General features: G+C 48.6%; 1 protein-coding gene across 2 annotated transcripts in view; it reads right to left on the bottom strand.

Annotated features, from left to right (window-relative positions):
• Positions 1–203: 203 nt before the first annotated feature.
• The window catches only part of DPYSL2 (dihydropyrimidinase like 2), a 51,076-nt gene continuing 31,023 nt past the window's right edge, over positions 204–20,256 (bottom strand). For both annotated transcript variants that reach the window (XM_062510766.1, XM_062510767.1), the window contains exons 4-14: positions 18,954–19,118; positions 18,107–18,168; positions 16,999–17,079; positions 16,111–16,179; positions 12,106–12,226; positions 8,848–9,004; positions 8,570–8,711; positions 8,246–8,416; positions 5,128–5,307; positions 1,258–1,423; positions 204–295 (exon numbers count right to left, since the gene is read on the bottom strand). In XM_062510766.1, the coding sequence (XP_062366750.1) occupies positions 204–295; positions 1,258–1,423; positions 5,128–5,307; positions 8,246–8,416; positions 8,570–8,711; positions 8,848–9,004; positions 12,106–12,226; positions 16,111–16,179; positions 16,999–17,079; positions 18,107–18,168; positions 18,954–19,118 (1,406 nt within the window). The remainder of the gene's footprint in view (positions 296–1,257; positions 1,424–5,127; positions 5,308–8,245; positions 8,417–8,569; positions 8,712–8,847; positions 9,005–12,105; positions 12,227–16,110; positions 16,180–16,998; positions 17,080–18,106; positions 18,169–18,953; positions 19,119–20,256) is intronic.

The following is a 20,256-nucleotide window of genomic DNA, read 5'->3' on the forward strand; positions in this document are numbered from 1 at the left end:
GAGGGGGGGGAGAGGAGGAAGTGCGAGGGGTTGGTGAAGATGAGGAGGGAACCTGAGGGGACTGAAAGAGGCGCTTTGACTTCAGCCCCCCCCCGACAATGGGTGCCCGCAGTAACTGTCACAGGCTCTAAAAGAATCAAACAAGGGTCTCCGGGAGCCCCAGACCCCCAGGGGTACCCAGAGGGCACGGCAGGGCTCGGGCCTTAGCCCAAGCTGGTGATGTTGGCACGGCCGCCCGGCGGGGCCACGATGCGCTGGGTCGTGCGGCGTGGGATGTTGTCATCGATCTGTGCCCCTGTGGGAGAGAGAGGAGGAGTCACCAACCCTGCCAGCTTCTAAATCCTCCGTGCCTGGGGCACTTTGGTGCTGCCTTGATGGCTGGATTTGTCCTTAGAGAGCTCTTCCAGCATAAACCGTTTCTGGCATTCTGTAATTGGAGGAAATTACGCTGGCCCCCACTGCCTTATTAATTCTGCTGAAACCTGGTCTGCATTAACAATATCTCTGCCTTGAGCTCCTGAAGCACCCAGCCCTGCACAGGTAGGAGTTGGATCAATGATTATCCCTTAGCCAGCCTTCCTATCCCTTTCTATAGTCTGCCCTTCTTGCACTGGAGCACCAGCTGAGAAATCAAATCATCCACATCCTACACCCACAGCTGGTCTCAGCTGGCAAAATTCTCCTGAGGTTTGTGCCATCTTAAAAAAAAGATGCTTTCTTGCTATAGCCTCTTAAAATTCCCACTTCTAAACACATTTGGAATGGTCTTAAGCTGAAGGAGGGCAGGGTTATGAGATACGGGATATCGGGAGGAAATTCCTCTTTGTGAGGGTGGGGAGGGGCTGGGATGGAATTCCCAGAGAAGCTGTGGCTGTTCCATCCCTGGCAGCATCCAAGGCAACCTGGGATAGTGGAAGGTGTCCCTGCCCATGGCAGGGGGTGGCACTGGACAGGCTCTAATGTCTCTTTCCACCCAAACCATTCCAGAATTCCATGATCTGCCCTCTCCAGACACCCAGCCGAGCCCAGAACACACTGGAGTGCTCAGCATTCTGTTGGAATCGTGACAAGAAGCAGGAATTTAGGACAGCTCCTGTACTACTCTTCTTCCTCCCTAAAGGGAAAACTTCCCAGCTAACCCCCCCAGCCTCTCATCCCTCCCCCAGCAGAATGAACTCAGAGCACAGGAGCACAAACCAGCCGTGGTTTCAGTGCCAAAAAATCTCTCAGCAATAAATCATTCCCAAAATCACTTACCAGACAAGCTGAACCCAGACTGGTGCAGGTTCCTCACGGGGGGTGCCTGCTGTTTGGCAGGAGAGGTCTTGGCTGAGGATGCTGGTGTGACAGTTTTGGGTGTCACCGACACCTCGCAGACGGGGCCATCGTAGAGACCTCGGGGGACACCCCGCAGCTCAGCCAGCTGCAGGGAGAGAGGGAACAGAGCCTTAAAACACAGCCACAGAGCCTTAAAACACAGCCTTAAAACACAGCCACACAGCCTTAAAACACAGCCTTAAAATACAGCCACAACAGCCTTCAAACACAGCCACAGAGCCTTAAAACACAGCCTTAAAATACAGCTACAGAGCCTTAAAACACAGCCTTAAAATACAGCCACAACAGCCTTCAAACACAGCCACACAGCCTTCAAACACAGCCTTAAAATACAGCTACAGAGCCTTAAAACACAGCCTTAAAATACAGCCTTAAAATACAGCTAAAGAGCCTTAAAACACAGCCACACAGCCTTAAAACACAGCCTTAAAACACAGCTACAGAGCCTTAAAACACAGCCTTAAAATACAGCTACAGAGCCTTAAAACACAGCCACAGAGCCTTAAAACACAGCCTTAAAATACAGCCACAACAGCCTTCAAACACAGCCACAGAGCCTTAAAACACAGCCTTAAAATACAGCTACAGAGCCTTAAAACACAGCCACAGAGCCTTAAAACACAGCCTTAAAATACAGCCACAACAGCCTTCAAACACAGCCACAGAGCCTTAAAACACAGCCTTAAAATACAGCTACAGAGCCTTAAAACACAGCCACAGAGCCTTAAAACACAGCCTTAAAATACAGCCACACAGCCTTAAAACACAGCCTTAAAATACAGCTACAGAGCCTTAAAACACAGCCTTAAAATACAGATACAGAGCCTTAAAACACAGCCTTAAAACACAGCCACACAGCCTTAAAACACAGCCTTAAAATACAGCCACAACCGCCTTAAAACACAGCCACAGAGCCTTAAAACACAGCCTTAAAATACAGATACAGAGCCTTAAAACACAGCCTTAAAATACAGCCACACAGCCTTCAAACACAGCCTTAAAATACAGCTAAAGAGCCTTAAAACACAGCCACAGAGCCTTAAAACACAGCCTTAAAACACAGCCACACAGCCTTCAAACACAGCCTTAAAATACAGCCACAACAGCCTTAAAACACAGCCACAGAGCCTTAAAACACAGCCTTAAAATACAGCCACACAGCCTTAAAACACAGCCTTAAAATACAGATACAGAGCCTTAAAACACAGCCTTAAAATACAGCCACACAGCCTTCAAACACAGCCTTAAAATACAGCTAAAGAGCCTTAAAACACAGCCACAGAGCCTTAAAACACAGCCTTAAAATACAGCCACAACAGCCTTCAAACACAGTCACACAGCCTTCAAACACAGCCTTAAAATACAGCTACAGAGCCTTAAAACACAGCCTTAAAATACAGCCTTAAAATACAGCTAAAGAGCCTTAAAACACAGCCACACAGCCTTAAAACACAGCCTTAAAACACAGCTACAGAGCCTTAAAACACAGCCTTAAAATACAGCTACAGAGCCTTAAAACACAGCTACAGAGCCTTAAAACACAGCCTTAAAATACAGCTACAGAGCCTTAAAACACAGCCTTAAAACACAGCCACACAGCCTTAAAACACAGCCTTAAAACACAGCTACAGAGCCTTAAAACACAGCCTTAAAACACTGCCACAACAGCCTTAAAACACAGCCACAGAGCCTTAAAACAGCCACAACACAGCCTTAAAACACAGCCTTTAAACACTGCCTTACAACAGCCTTAAAACACTGCTTTAAAACACAGCCACACTGCTTTAAAACACAGCCACCACAGCCTTAAAACAGCCACAACACCCTCAAAACACAGCCTTAAAAACACAGCCACAGCACAGCCCAACAGCTGCCCAGATGTGGCTCAGCCAGTGACACACTTTTCAGGTTTGGTTGTTGGTTAAGAGGATTTAAAGCACACAGCATCTCCTCTGTGCTTGTCCCTGGGGAGCTGCTATCTGTACTTATTTTATATCTATATCTAGATTTTATCTGCATCTGTGTTACATCTATTTTATATCCATATCTGTATCTTTATATCTGTATCTAGATTTTATCTGTATTATACCTATATCTCTATCATGTCTATTTCTATTTAATACCTAGTTCTATATTTGTATTATACCTATTTTATATATCTATCTATATCATATCCATATCTATATATCTATATATCTATCTATATATCTATATATATATATATATATGTATCTATATAGAAATATATCTATACAGAAATATAGAAATATAGAAATATCTGTATTGCATCTACATGCAATATATAGATATAAATAGCAATATAGATATGGATATAAAATATTTCATTTAATACCCATATCTATATAAAACATGTCTGTGTCTTTGTCCAACCCAACCACTTTTGCATCAAACAAGGTAAATCTGCACTATTTTCCTGCAAGTTAAAACCAGTGTTTGTGCAGCTCAACACCTTCCACCATGGAGAGCTGAGGGGCTCTGAGTCCATGGGTGCCCCAAGACTCCCTGGTTGCTCTGCATTCCCAAAAACCCCACTGCTGGATCATCTTTACTGAGCTGGGACCAGGGTACATCCCTATTTTGGCTCTAGATTTTTGTGCAGGACAAGATGCCTACTAATTAATACGTGACATGGAATGTGCTGTGGCTCCAGCCAGTCTGTCCCTGCCCCAAAGGTGCTGTCCTTTAATGATCCCAACCGGCCTGCCACCGGATTAAAGGCTCCTGGCAGGTCTCAAATGCACTTTATTACTCATCCCCAAAAAGCCAAGCAGCGCAGAGACCAGCAGGGCAGCCCAGAGGAGCCAGCCCTGGAGCTGCAGATTGGGATAAATGCAATTATTCCAGTTGAGATGCTGCCCAATTGGATTTATAGGTCAGACTTGTATTTCTGTGGGAGGACACAGCAGAAACCAGCGACCTGTTCTCCATGGGGCTAAATTATACCAGGTTGTAATTTTGATAACTTGCAATTTCTTTAAAAAAAAAAAAAAAATCAAAGAAAGATGATTTGCATGGAGTGGGAGGATCACTTGTGGCCAGCAGAACCAAAAGCTCAGGAGTCGTCCAGGAGAGGGCAACTTCAAACAGCAAAATAATTTCTCCTCAGAAATTGTTTAATCTATAAATAAACTTCTTCAATTCTCAGCAACTGAGTTCAGTGTCATCTCTCCTGTCAGGCAAATTCAGGTGTATCAGAAGACGAGTTTGGTTTTGAATGGGTGTATTTTACAGAATCACTTTCCAACTGTTTTAGCATCTTAAAAATAGAACATTGTCCCTTTTAAGCAGTCTGTAGGCTGTGCCTGTGACTCACCAGTCACCAGACAAGAGCACCTGATCGGATCTGGCAGAAGGGAAAGCAGCATAACATAGCTGTAACAATAAATTACAATTCTAAATTGCTGCTGAGAGCTTTGATATATACATGCTAATGATAACTTCTCCTGGGACCTCTGTGACACGAGAAACCCGGTGGGTTTTATTCATGGCCAAACTGGAAGGTTCCTGGACACACTTTCTGTTTGGCTGTCCTCAGACAGAGAAAAACAAAAGACCTTAAAAATAAAACCTGCAGAAAACCCAAGCTCAACCCAAAGCGTATTCCCGCAGCGCCTTGAGCGAAGAGCAGCAATGCAAGAGGAATGAGACAAACGTGGCTCCATCCAGGGAACAGCAGCGTGGCCTGAGCCAGGGGACACCATCTGCTTTCCAGCCACTTAAACTCGAGCTTGGGAGAGAACAAAAGTGCAGCCAGCCAGTGGCACTCACCCTGCTCCTGGCTTTGATGCGCTTGTAAACGAAGTCAGGGAAGGGTTTCCTGGGGATGTACCTGCCCGAGCCCTCCGTGACGTGCAGGTTCCCATCCTCCAGCACGATCTTGCCCTGGCTGATCACCACCAGGGGAGAGCCACGGCACTCCATGCCCTCGAAGATATTGTACTCCAGAGACTGCAGAGAGCAAAACCAGCAGGTGAGGCAAGCACGTCCACCCAGCAGAGCCTGCTGGGCTTCAGTCGCCAATCGCCGGCCATGCTAATTGCCAGAACTGTAAGGACACGTGGCAGCAAACTCAACAGTGTTTACCTGAGCTGTGATTTCATTTAATAAAGCTGCTCTTCATTATCAGTCTAAGTTTAGCGGTTTGTTAATGCAAAATTTCCACTGAAATAAGGTTCATAAAGAATCCCAGAATGGTTTGGGCTGTGAGGGACCTTAAAGTTCATCCCATTCCACCTCCTGCCATGGGTCGGGACACCTTCCACTAGACCCAGTCACTCCAAGCCCATTCCAACCTGGCCTTGGACATTTCCAGGGATGGAGCAGCCACAGCTTCTCTGAGCAAGAGAAAAAACACTTTCAGATGAGAATATCTCAGAGCCTCCCTGTTTAAATACATTTAGGCACCTATCTCTGCTGAGCTGGGGGCAGATTTAGGAGCCACAGAGTTTCCCACTAAAAATAATAATTCTGAAAAATCTTTATTTCAAACCAGTGTTTTGGTTGATGGGTCAGGGACCAGGCCATTCTTATTTTATTCTAATGGGATTGCTCATCCTCAATTAACAGGATTGGAAATATCACACCATGGAAAAAAGACAAGTTTGAAAGAAATCACTGCAAATGTGAAACATCCTGGAATGAGATGCACTGTAACCATGTTATTTGGGGACTGTTACTCTAGTGACCATATCTGAGTCAAATGCAGATTTTTTTTACTGAGTTAATGATGGAGTTTGCCCTTGAAGTGTGTTATAAGTATGGGCAGGCCTGAGAGCAGCTTTGCAATTAGCCAGACCAGTGGTTAAACAGAGTCTGAACCAGGTCCAGCCTGAAAAAAACTGTGGTGGCAAAAGAGGAGGCTGGGTCAGGAGCTTATGGATTAAGCTGCTTCCAAGAACAACACCACCTCCCTGTCCAGCTCCTGATGCTTCCTCGCCAGAGAGCAGCAAAAGCAGTGTGAATTCTTGGAAAATATCTGTAAGTTGCTTGAACGTTTCAAAAAGTAACAATCATCCAAGGCCACATAATCAGAGGGTGTCCCTGTGCCTGACTGTCAAGGGGCCTTTTGTTTTCTGCTTGGCCAAACCAGGATGCCTGGATTCCAAGGGCATCACTTGCATCAGTTTCTCCTCTAACACAAGGCATCTTGCAGTGTGAGACCCAAAAAAATACAGAATTTCAGAATCATTAAGGTTGGAAAAGAGCTCCAAGGCCACTGAGTCCAAGCTGTGCCTGATTCCCACCTTGTCACTGGCCCAGAGCACTGAGAGCCATGTCCAGGCCACCTTCCCTGGACATCTCCAGGGATGGGGACTCCAAATCTCCCTGGGCAGCCCCTTCCCATGTCTAATCACCCTTTCCATGGAGAAATTCCTCCTGAGGTAGCTCCAGGTGTGACAGCAGGTACAGCAGGCGAAGCGATGACAAGGGAAGGAGGTCAGAGATGTGTTTGTAAGCAAACAAAAGCTGTGACTGCTCAGCTTTTCAGCTCTTGGGAATGGAGAGCCCTTCATCCTCCATGCTCTTGGCACAGATTAAGGATGCAGTTTCAGCCACAGCTGAGGCCTCTTACACAGTGTCAGGGTTTCAGGGGATCTGCAGTTCTCAGCACACAAAAATACTTCTGAATGGAGCTGGTTCTCCTTTGCCTTGCCCAGATCCATGGCAAAATCACAAAGCCACTCCTCACTGCACTGGGGCATATCCACAAAAGAGAAAGTCTCGGAGATCTGTGTCAGGAAACTGAAAGAGCCCAGTTCATTTCCCAAAGACAACAGCCACTAAAGAGCAATGACTTTCAAGCACTCCACCCAAACTACTTCCAGCCCTCTGAGCTATTCATAAGCACAAGCCACGGTTCAGATCACAAAATCTGGCACCTAAAAGCTGTGAGCCCCTGGGTTTCCTCTTCTTAAGTCATTCCTCCCCAGACTAGAAGGAGTCTGGAAGTACCTCAAAGGTGACTGAAGTGACCAGACTCCTGGAATTCCTCTGTCAGAAGCCTAAGCAGAGGCAGGATGAAGCCAGGCCATCTGCGACCAATTCTGACCAAGAGTTAAGTCACAGGGAAGTGAACCAAACCTTTTTAAAAAAAAGGAAGTTTCTTTGTGAGTGTGCCCTCAGATCCAAGTGTGGAACAAAATTTTGCTCCTTCAGCTCCAGAGTGAATGAAAGCATTCACGGGAAAAAAGGAACATGCAGTTTTTTTCCAGGGAAAGATTCCATAGGTTCGTGGCCAGCAGCGAAACAAGTCGTCAACAAACGCAAACAGTGGCTGCTTTCTCTGAGCCAGGGCTCAAATGTCACAGGAGACTCCAACCAGGCCCCTGCACTGGAACCATTCTGCAGATTCCAACAGGCTGGGACAGCTTGGTCACTGCAGGGGCCAGGTGTAAGGCATGGCACTGAGCAGAAGTGTCCCTAGGAGTGCCACCACAAAGCTGCAGAAGAGCTAAGGGGAAGGGCTGGACAGATCAGTAGGTGGTGTAAATCCACTCAGACCCTGGATCTGGGCAAGATTTCCAGAAAAAGTGTCCCTGAGCTGGTAACACTTCAGTGAAAAGGGGCAGTTCCCATTCCCACCACCGGCAAGCCTGGATGCCATAAATAACACATTGTCCTGAGAGGCCTTTGGATATTTTAGAGCATTTTAAAGAGCTTTGTGTGCTCAGATCCCAGCACCCAGGAAGAGCAGACAAACTCCCTGCTCTGGGGGGAATCCACGTGATTTCAGGTGGACTCATCCTTCTCACACAGCTGAGCTCCAGAGTGAGCCCAGAGAGGACTTCAGGCAATGAGCCCTGAGCTGTCACACTGCTGGCAGCACAGCCTGGCACTGAGGAAGAGAGGGGGAAAGGAAGTAGGGAGTGGTAGGGAACATCCTTACTATGTTGTGAGTCTTGGCAGAGATTGTCTTGACGCTGTCAGGATCCCAGATCACCAGGTCAGCGTCGGAGCCCACGGCGATGCGGCCCTTCCGTGGGTACAGGTTGAAGATTTTGGCAGCGTTTGTGCTGGTCACAGCTACAAACTGGTTCTCATCCATCTTGCCAGTCACCTGTGGGGACACCACAGGAGTCACTGCCAGAGCCAGCAGTACAGCAGATTCCCAAGGACCTCCACAGGGGTAAAACCACCAAGTGGAAGGATCATGACAAGAAAGTAACACATTCCTGAAGCTCCTTCCCCTGAACGTCCAGGTGTGACCTACCACAGCCTTATCCCAGATGATGGACATCCTCTCCTCAGTGCCATTGGTTCCTTCAGGGATCAGGGTGAAGTTGTCCTTCCCAACAGCTTTCTGAGCAGTGTTGAAGGTGCAGTGGGCACTGCCGGTCACTTGGAGGTCTCCACTGGGAGAAAAACAAAAGGTATTTAAGGTATTTTACTGGTACAGCTCTCTGCTTGCTGGCAGGAACATCCCCTATTTAATCACCCACTTTCTCATGATGAATCACACGCTGTTTGAACACAGAGGGTTCCACTCACCAGGACAGTAGTGAGTTGAGAAAATCAGGAGTGGTCGGGTCAGGACTCAGTGGTGGGGATGTAACAAAAGCTGCTGCCTTTGCCCAGTTCTTGCTCCAGTAATGGGATCCATCGGTGCCCAGGCTGGCTGTAATGGGCTCTCCATACACCACGGTGCCTGTGGGACAGGGACACACACAGACCCTCTGTGAGCATCAAGGAATGTGCACTTCCAGCCTGGCCTCCTGGCAGAAAGCATCCTCCTGGGAAAGGATACACACTGCAGGGCTGCCTGATACTTCCTCTGAAGTACTAAATAAAGATATTGCTACTGACCAGAGCTGAGAGCAGCAAAATGTGCACAATCCTTTACACAACTGTTACTGTAAAGATTCATTTTATTGTTTATATTCATTTTAATGTTTATTTAACCTGGACCAAGAACTCTGTGGAAGAGGCTGAGGGCAACTGTAAAGGCATGAGGAGATTCAGTCTGATCTAAAAGAGATGTGGAAGAAAAAGAACGAAAAAAAAAGAGTTTTTATAAATTAGAATGAATTAAAGACCTTCTAACAAGGCCAGGTTTCTTGGAGCAGGGTCTGTGCATAGACCACGTGGGAAAGAGCTCCTACCAGGAAAGTTTTTCTGCATACCACAGGGGAAATGTCAGAGCTCCTGGTGCACAAATGCAGCTCAGGGGAACTCTGTGATCCCCCAACAAGGCACTCAGCAAATCTGTGGCAGAACTGGGAAATGGAACTGCATCTCCTGACTCTGTCCAGTGTGCTCACCACCAGTGTATCCTTCCTCCTCATTAACATTTTTGGAACCACATGAAGGAAGAGCAGATCCTTCAGGCCAGGATACTCTGCAAGCTGGAAAGCACCAGCACCATCTGCACACCAAGCAGATGCTGCAACTTCAAAAGCAGCACGAGCTGGCAGCCCCAGGGATCTGCTCACCAAATGCAACCTCACCAAAACGTGCTCTGTGCCCACCCACCTGCCTCCCCAGCCCAGGCACTTCATGGGTTTGGAACTGCCTGCCAAAGATGTGGGCGGCTGAGATACCAGCCCTAAACATTTCTGTCAGGAAAGACGGGCAGAGGGACAACCAGAGCTGCTCAGCGGGGTCTCACACCTCACCCTGCAGAGTGAAAAGACAGAATATTTCTTTCACTACATTGCCAGAGCTACTGTTATGTCTCTGGGGTCTCCAGACAGCTGGGAAAGAGCCCACTAGCTGAGGCAGGACAATGATTAACTGGCTCCATGCTGCTGACACAGGAGCTGCAGGAACAGCCTTTGCCAGAGAGGTTCCAGGAGCAGAGGAAAAGGCTCCCTGACATCACTGGCCACAAATAGTGTTCTGAAATCAAAACAAGGCCAAACACACGCTGGTTATTAACGGGAGGCCTCTTGTGGTCCAGCACACTGGGGGGATTGTTCTGCAGGGAGTGATGTTTTTGGGTCCCAGATCTGCCAGCGACAGTCTGCAGGGAATCTCCTCCACACATGAGGCACTGGGAACATCTGGCTTTAAATAACCATTTAAATAGTCTGTTCTTTTCCATTTAGCAAATCAGTCCTGGATTGTTTTTGCCTTGGATAGTCTTCAGTTATGCTTCCTCTGTCGTTTGGGAGGGCAAGACCAGTGTGTGTGGCCCTCCTTGGTTACTGCACAGCATTTAACTTGAGTTACTTGAATAAAGGAACAGAGCATGGGGCACCATTTATACCCCAAATTCTCCTTATAAGGAGAAAATGCATCTTGAATGAAAACTGCATGTTCCAGCTCGCTCAGGAGGCTGAGTGCAGTGAGCCCTGTGGATCATTCACCTGGGACAGTCCCTGCACCTTTCACAGGCAGGGTAACATCCACCCAAGCCAAGTTGTGTTTTATGGCTTTCTGTGATCCAAGTGTGTGGTCCCTCATCCCAACACCCCAGTCCAGCTTCAGCTGGCGGCCTCAGGACACTGAGTGTAGCAAGAAGGTGTTTCTGTGGATGCTCCACCTTTGTGGGGCACGTGCCTCCAGTATTTTATCTGGAAAAGGGAAGAGAGGCTTCCCTGCCTCTCAGGATACAGCTGCACCACAACATCAAGTTCTTTCCTGGGGGGATGCAACATGGCAGCCACACTGCTAGGTCAACGTATCTTCCTTCAGGGTGATCCATTCCCTCTGATGGAGCTGGGAGACAAAGATTTATTCCAAATGGCTTGAGCTGCTTCAGTCCTCCTCACCAACTCCTTCAACAGGAATCACGGGACCAAAACACTCCTGAGCTGATGCACCAACACCAATCTGTCTGCTGGAAATCAGCTCTTCTTGCACCAAACACCCAGATGGAAAGTGATGTCATTTCTATACCCATCCACGCTTATTTAGGCTGCAGAAAATTAGATCCATGCCTTGTGAGGAAAGAAGGGGGAAATCATCTCTCCTGGCTACTCACCCAACCGGAGCAGCCTCAAATAGAAAGTGAGGGGTTTAGTCACAGGATAAAGCAGCAGACAGCACCCACCCTGTGGGCAATCCTGACTCCTTGGAGGGCCAGACAGCAAGGGCAGGGCTTGGGGGAAGCTCCTGCATCCCTCAGAGCAGTTGAGCTCCCTCACAGGCCTCAGTCAGAGAGGACAGACACAGGCAGAAACACCCACAGCAGGTCTGAGTCTTGCTTCTTGCAGCATCCCCAAGCAAAGTTATCAGAGGCAGTCACAATTCCCAAACCTAACCCAGGCTGCTGATTCCAACCCCTGCAGGGATGTCAGGCTGTGGGTTACACCACATGGAGAGCTGCTATTCCACAAGCAAGAAGCACAGCAGGCAGCTGGAACTGGTGGGCCTCTTTGGCTACTCCAGCTAAACACAACAGGGCTTGTGAGTCAAGAACTCTGTCAGGAATCACTGCCGACCCCAGGAAGCTCAGCAGAAAGCACCAAGGGAAAACCACTGGAAAGGACCCAGCTGCAGTGTCCAGGGGGATTCACTACATGGAGAGAGCATGGAATGACTCTGTGATATCACGACGGCACATGGCTCGCTGGGGGAGGAGGAGTGGGAACAGACAAAGCTCAGGACTGAGCAGAACAAGCAGCTCCTGGCTCTGACACAACCACTGAACCTTGTCTGTGGGAGATGAGGCACAAGGAGTTGCTTGGGACTTTTTTTTAGAAAAAAAGCCTGGACAGTAACAATGGAAAAAGAAACCTTTCCTGTAGGGATGAAGCTGATGTTGGCAGGAGCTGAAGTGCATGAGCTAAAGAGGAAATAACTTACCCTTTTTCCTGGCTTGAGCAATGACATCAGCAGCACTTTTGCTCATCACCTTGGTGATGTACAGGGGGCAGTTGGTCTGGTTGGCAATGGTTATTGCCCGGTTCACAGCCTCTGCCTCCACCTGAGGAACAGAGGCAGGTCAGGGACACCCAACAGCACCCCAGGCACCCTCAGAAGTCACAGCCCCTGCTCTCCCACAGAACAGGAGTGACGAGGCATTTCCCACCTCTGAGGCTGAAAAGTCACAGTGTTATCATAGCAATTAAATGACATCGAGCTGCAGGCCCCTCTCATTACCACCTTTTCTCCCAGGCTGCTTCAGAGCCTCTCTGCCCAAACTAAAACAACACTCCAGGTGCTCAGGGTCACAATGATTAAGCCCCTTCTTTAACCTAGACAAAAATAAGCAACTAAATGTTGACTCAACAAAACTGCTCCTGCTCCAGCCCACGCAGAAGGGAGATGCTGCACCACATACTCTGGCAAGCCACGTTTGCAAACAAGTTTTCTAAATTGTACCCTCCACTACAATCTCTGGCTTGGGATCTGACAGAGTGTGACCCACCCCATAAATCAACTGCTTTTCCTTGCATGTGCACAGAGAATTAACCTCAGCCAAACCGAGGGTCAGGCTGTAACTGCAGCCTCGGGATGATGGGCATCACTGACTTTATGGATCACACGTCCTGTCAAAGGATCCAGACACAGACTGAACTCTGGGTGATGCTCACAGTGCCTGCTGCCACAGACGTTTTCCAAGACAACAGAGGAAACAAACCCAGAGCAATCCCCCACCAGATCACCCAACGTAAAAGGCTCCCAGAGCCTTTCCCATGGACTCTGGCGGGGCTGGCACACACTCAGCACTTGTGGAAATCTGCTCTGCAGTGACTGATCACAGCCCAAGTGCCACAAACCATCATCCCCTACCTGCCCCAGAATACACTGCCCACACAGGTTGTGTCTAATCCCCAGAAGTCTCCAGGGCCAGGTCAGACAGGGCTTGGAGCATCCTGGAATAGTGGAAGGTGTCCCTGCCCATGGGACTGAGTGGCCTTTGAGGAATCTGGGATTTTGTGACTGCTGCCTCTCTGCACTGTGCTTGGAGGAAAAGAACCTGCAGCTAAGGGAACAGTGGCCAGGCTGATGTCCCAAGTGTCCTGAACAGCTTTGCTCATGCCAATGAAGCCAGCACTTGCACCCATGCCCTGTTTGCAGCCAGAACGCTCCAGGAAAACGACAGCCAGGAGATTTTACAGCAAGCCAGAGCCAGCAGGGGGGGTCTCTGGGGCCCAAAGGGTTACAGGGGATGCTCACAAGGGGGTGTTCTCTGGCCCAGCTGCCCGAGGCAAATGGAAAAGGCTGTGAGGGAGGGTTTTGTTCCAGATGTTAGACCCGAAGTGTCGCAGCCAGCAGCACTCCCAAGGGCTGGAAGAGCCAAGAAAAGCCCAGCTGTCCCTTCTGAGAGACAAGGGGAGGACTCGGGCAGGCCAGAGCTCCCAGGCCATGGCCTCCCTTGGCAAACTCCCCACTAGAGCAGCTCTGTGCAGGGCTCTGCCTCTGCAGCTCCTAGCACCACATTTCCACCCTGTGCCTCAGTTTCCCTGCAGGCAAAGCAGGGAAAAAACAACACCCCCCCTCCCAGACTTCTGGGGAGAAGGTGTTTGTGCAACTGAGAAGCAGCAGGAGAACGAGGCTGCTGAATTCCTGCCTTGTGCCCAGATGCTATGGTGACAGGCACATAACAATAACCCGACAAGTAGTCCAAAGGGGAATGCTTGCAATTACCAGGATGCATCAGAAGCCCTAGCACAGCAGTTCTCTTGGAAAAAAAAACAAAATAAAACAAAAAAAAAATAAGACAGACGTTTCCTGGAGCACTTGGACTGCTTGTGCTTCCAGCGTTTTTGTGGCTGAAATAAAAACAAAAAATGATGGATCATTCTGAAAAGTCATCACAGAATGAACTGAGCTGGGAGGGGGAGAGCTTTCCAGAAAGTGATGGGTGAGGCTGACTTGGGACGGTGCTGTCTTAACTCAGGCCCTGTTTTCTGTCTGGAGTAACGCGTTGAACACTGTCACCTTGGCTCAGCCCAGGTGACAGAGGTGAGCAGAGCTAGACCCCTGAGTCAGCAGTGAAACTTCAGCTTCAATTCGAGCCTCCAGCCAGCCTGGGAATTCAGATGTGTGCACTCCAAGACACAAGTGCACGTGGCCAGCCCCTGACTGCTTCACTCTGATGTAATTCTCCCTGAAATAAGTCGTTTTGAGTTAATGTTTTAGACTTGCTCAGCAACTCCTGCTGGCTTGCTGTAGATGAAGGTCTGAATCAAGGAGCTCTCCAGTCAGATGCCACCCGTCCTTAGGACGGGCTTTGCATTCCCGAAGGGACTGCAGGAAAAGCCAATTCTGGTGTCAACAGCACCCCAGAGGGATACAACAAACATCCACTTCTGCTGAAGTCAACAGGAATTAGGGATCTGCTGCCACCCTTGGAATGTGGGCTCTAGCAGCAGGCAGCCCACGGGGAGCTGGATGTTTTCAAAAGCACAGTCACTCCCGCGCTGCGGAGAGGGAGGGAGGGAGCGAGGGGAGGCAGCCAGATGACATCGTTTCCTGCTCTGTTTCCTATGACTTCCAAGGAGGAGAATGTTGGACCAAACCCTTCCCAAGCTGGGCAGAGCACAGCTGAGCTCAGCTGCACAGAGGCTGTCCCGTGAGACAGCAGGGACAGGCTCCACTGAGCCTCATCCACAGCCACGCGTCCTCAGGCTGCCTTTCTCCTCCCTACACTGATCCAGAGGACAGTCCTGCACAGATTAACAACCCCTCCACGCCTGGGAACCTCACAACTCACACTTTAAAGCTCCTGCTCCGTGAAGGATGAGCTCTTAAACAGCCAGACATAACTTGGCTGGTTTGATGTTCAGATCCTTTAAGGTAAGAGCAGCCTTCCTTTGAAAACAACACAAACTGAACTCCCTAAAGTGTCACACCAGCATCTGTTCTCACTCTCCTGGTGCAGGCCAAATAATATGTTGAAAAAACACAAATTGGACGGGAGACTGGAAAGCTCAGTGAAAAGTGTTTGCTCACAATTTCAAGAAGCAAAAGATCCCAGCTCCAGGAGCCACACGCAGATTCTGTGAGGATTCACTTACTGTCCAAGTGGAGCAATTTTTTTTTTTTCCTGGGCAAGAGAATGATTTATGCTCCTACTGAAATGCCTGTGGATGCTGCTTGTCTGAAGCAAGGGGAGGAAATGGAGAGTGAGCATGAGGGGCACGAGTGGATGATCTCACAGCCCCAGCTCCCAGCTGCCACATCTGGCAGGCAGCAAAGCCCTGGGATTCTGGAGGAACAAAAAGAGCTGCTTGTACAGAACAGATGAACCCCACAAACCTGGAATGCCACGGTGAGGTGTTTGGCTTAGAGACTGGGAAGGACTGTGAGTGAAAAATGCAATGGGAACCAACCTCAAAGGCAAAGGTTTAAGGCTCTTTCATACTTCTGGGATTTATTTCAAAGGCTTAGAGGGACTGGGGTGCTCGTCCCTGGAGAAATCCACGGGGAAATATGAAGGGTAACAATATTAAAAGTAAAAGTTCAGGCTAAGGCCTGAGCATGGCCTCCCCTCTCTGGTACATATTTTCTGTGCCTTCAGCAAACCACTTAATCCACTGCTGTAAAAAAAAAAACAAAACACCCCATTGGTAAAATTTCATCCAAATATCAAATATGACAGTAATGGAAGCTATGGAAGTACCTAAAACAACGCCAGGATTTAGGCATATCTTTAAAAATTCTGCTAATTCACTGGAAGTCTGATAAAATAATGACCAAGAGAGAAGGCCAAGACACTGGATCTGGAAAGGACAGTAGCAGAATCCCACCAGCATAATCCCAAATGCAGGAAACTCCTGTTTCCAGCCACATTCATCCCAACATGAAGTACTTGATGGCAATGCAGAGATGTTGTAAATGTAAAGGCAGGGGATTTCTCACCTCTTCAGGTCTGCTCAACACATGCCCTTCAGGGCCTGTGATTCCCAGCTCCAGAATCCTTTGCTGCTCCTAAGGCAGAGGAGAAAAAAGAGCAGGGATGAGATTTAAAGCAACAGGGAATTTTCCTTGCAGCACACACAGCTATGGGGAAGGGGCAGGAGTGAGATCCTGAGCACCTGTGCTGGCCCTGCAAGAGACTTCTGTTCAACTCCCCTTGCTCAGAATAACCAGAGCTCACAAAACCTTGCTGATTTGTTCACAGGAGGTCAAGGAATCCTTTTATTTGGATTTGCTTCACACTGGGTTCATAGCCCCTTGACTTTCAGCACGCACTCGTGTCGATAAAATCATCTCTAAGACGTGGCAAAATGACAACACCTGGAAAAAAATCATCCTGCAACTGGGCTCAGGGACTGGGGTGGGCTTTTGCCCAGCCAGAGAACACAGAAATCCTCCAAGTGCTTGAGACACGGTGTACAAAATGAGCTGGAGATAAGATTAAATTGGATACATTATTAACATTTTTCCCTTGCTGCTGTTTGAAGGATAAACATCAGCACCCCATGTACTGTATGAAGCTACACCCCTTCCCACTCCCCCTTTTCTTATTTCCTGCAGAACATTTTGCTGCACACAGCGACAGCCACACCCAGCTTTTCACTTTTGGGGACAGAGGCCCAATATCCACCCCAAACTGAAAGCTGCCACAAAAACCTGTTTTATCAGTGTCAAAGGGGATAAAATCTCCTGTACAGCCCTGCTCACACCCTCGACAAAGCCATGCCACAGCTCTCAAAAGCCTGGTTGGCTCTCAGTTTGCAAAGGAGTCAGAATTTAAAGCCCTCCCAGTATTTGAGGGCAATAGCTGAGAGAACACACAGCCCATACCTCAGCAATGATGTCACCGTTCTCAGCGTGCACCTGGGCTGTGGCACCGATGTCCCGGATCACACTGAGGACCTCGTAAATCTGGGGGGCAGATAACATCCATCACAACAGGAACACACCTGCCACGCCCCAGACCCCATCAAAATCACAATTTTGCAGAAGGGAAAACAGAAAGAGAAGCATTAAGCAATGTAAGATGTAAGATTTTCATGCCTGTCACTGAATTTCCCAGTTTTACTGCTGGGTGCTGCTGGGATGGCAAAGAAGGATTGTCCAGTGGGAGCATGGGAGGAAGAAACAGCAACAACTCAGGCCCCACAGCTGGATGATCCTAAAGGACTTGCAGAGCTGTACCTGTTTGATGTCTCACTTACTGGTGCCTGGCACGAAAAACATCCCTTATATGTGAGTGCTGGGGGCAGGTTCTCCATGAAATCCAGTGTCTGGAGGTGGGAGCAGTGTGATTTCCCACTCCAGCAGCCACTCTGAGAGGGCTCAGGTCCAGTGGCACCACCAATGTCCCTCATCAAAATGTTTCCAGAGCCCTCAGAGATAACTCACACACCAACACTGCCAGGCATTCCTCTCCTCCCACACGTTCAGAAACACAAACTGAACAGTCTGTGTCCCTCTGAGCAGTTAAATGTGCCCACCAGAACAGCCAACAGGAGGGCAATTAACTCCTTTCTAAGGTCCCAGCGATTCTACCACCAAAAAACACCTCTGGACCAGGATCAGTTTTAGCTTCTAACCAGAATAATTATAATTAGCCAGAGACTTCCCTGTCCTGCCCTGTGCAAAGGCATAAAGCAGCAACTCAGAACTGCCACTGTTTCTACCCCAGAAGAGCTGGAATAAAACCTCCAATCTCTCAAAATGCAAGGTTTACCATTGCTTCCCTCAACCAAGCCTTTCAGGGTTGGCTGTTGGTTGGGTTTTATTTTTAATTAAAAATATAATCTTCAACCAGAGCTGTGGGTGCTGCTCTTGCCAATCTTAGGTACTGCTACACTCATCAAGATTGGAACCAGGAGAGAGTGTCAGATCCCAGGATATTGAATTTAAACACTTATTTGTGACAAATTGGACACAAAGCCTTCCTTCCTACCTGAGAATCACTGAGCTGAAAGCGATCTTTGAAAGCCATGTACACCAAGAAGGAATTCACACCTGGGGGAAAGAGAGCACACTGCAGGTAAAGCCATGCAATACAACCCCTAAATCAGCTCCCAGCAATAATTCCACGGATGCAGCACTGTAGGAGGTTGAGTAACAAAATAAAAACAAAATTGCATCTCACACAAAAGCAGAGACCGGGCCTGCCTGGCTGATCCCCCTCACCCTGCAGGGAGAACAATGGGAAATCTGTGTCTGTGACATGTCCAAAATGACCCACTGTCCTGAGCTGGCTTTCCCTCTACAGCCTTTGGAACCAGTAAAAATTCTCACCCAGCATGTGTGGGAAGCTCCCATTAGGGCATAAATTGCTGGGTTTTGAACCTACAAACAGGATGGAAAATTACTTCCAGCCTGAGGATGAAACACCAAGGAATTAAAGAGGGGGGAAACCTATGAGGTCATTTCACTCAGCTTTTCACTTTTAGCACCAGAGCTGGTTTAGTCCTCCTGGGGCTCCCATTTCCCTCCTTTACAGCACTTCAATGGCTGCAGGTATCATCAGGGGCACTGATGACCACAGTGGGCCTTCACTGGACACAGGAGCTGCTCTGCATGGCAGAAGCAGGAGATTCACCCCTGGTAAATCAGTGCTGCAACACCAGTGTGCCCCAAACCCCGAGCCCTCTGCAATCCCAAGTGCCCAAACCTTCTGAAGGAGCCAGAATGAGCCCAAAACAGCTTTACTGGGATATAAAAGTAAAACTCTGCATGAGAGACAGCCCTAAACAATAGGGCATCCTGAAAAACAAGGAGGGGCAAGGCTTCCCTGATCTTACCATGGTCTTTAACCAGAGCTTCCATCTCCTCCTGGACACCTTTATGCCACTCAGTGATGTCCACGTGCAGGGAGTAGTCACAGCAGGATTTGCTGTCTGCCCACTCTCGCCACTGGTCGAACGCCGTCAGCAAACTGGTCCCAGGCTCAGGAACCACGTGGTCAACTGGGAATGACAACCAAAGCACTGGTAAATGGCTGCTGCAGAAGCTTTCCTGGGCACCCAGGACAGTAAGCACAGCTGTGCAGAGGCTGCTGCAAAAACAAGGCAGAATCAAGGCAAAAAAACAAGGCAAAATCAATCCTCTTTCCCCTTTAAAATATTTCTAAGTTTGAAACTTCTCAGTGGTTTCTAGAGAATGCAGGAAGGGAAGTCGATTATGGAGCAGCAGCTGAAGGAAAACGAGTTGTTACTACAACCTGTTTACTACAACTGCTGGTGCTACACATCCCAAGCAGGAGCATCTTCCAGAGGACTGCAGGAAGCAGGACCAACAATTTGTGGTTGGAGAGATCTCTGTGACACTGAGAAGGTCCTGCTGCCTCTGGCACCTGCTCAGCTTGATCCTCACACCAAATCCAGCAGCAAATGGATTCACAGGCAGCTGCAGCTGCAGGGCAGCCTCAAAGGGTGACACAAGGGAGCTGGATCTGAAGATTCAGTGCTCCTGGTTCTTATTTGAGCACACGGAGTCTCTGAGATCTTCAAAAGACACAGTGAAATGAAAGAAGCAATTCAGCACCTCCAGTACTGAACTGAGAGAGTAGGAAAAGCCTGGGTGATTTTGGGGGTCACAAATTGGGCAGGCACTGCTGGGGAGGAAGAGAGGGCCTGGATTGCTTCTAGATTAAAACACACAGAAAAAAAACCCCGTTGCTTCAGTTATCAGCAGAGAAATCCCAGCAGTTTATTTTTAACTTTATGGAGGATCAGAGCTGCTCTAAGTCACAGCTGGGATGAGACAGAGCCCGTGGGTTCCACTCACCCTCAGGGCAGAACAAAGCTTTGCTTCTCCCCCACGCAGACACAGGAGCCAAGATTTACTGGTTTTGCACTGCCTGAAGAACCAGATCCACACTGGGAAAGGCAGCCCAGCTCTCCTGAGCAGCCACGAGCCCCTCGAGTCAGCAGAGACATCTCAGCTGCCTGAGACGTGCACACCCTGCAGAAAGCCAAGGGCTCACCCAAACCAACCTCCCTCCCCTCTGCAAAGGGAGACAGCTTAGAATATTTGTGCTTTTCCAAAAGGCTTTTCCCCTGGAAGCATCACAGCAAGGGAAGAACAGGACCTGCACATCCTTAG

The sequence above is a fragment of the Cinclus cinclus genome, chromosome 29 (genome assembly GCF_963662255.1).
Source record: "Cinclus cinclus chromosome 29, bCinCin1.1, whole genome shotgun sequence".
Classification (NCBI taxonomy): Eukaryota; Metazoa; Chordata; class Aves; order Passeriformes; family Cinclidae; genus Cinclus; species Cinclus cinclus.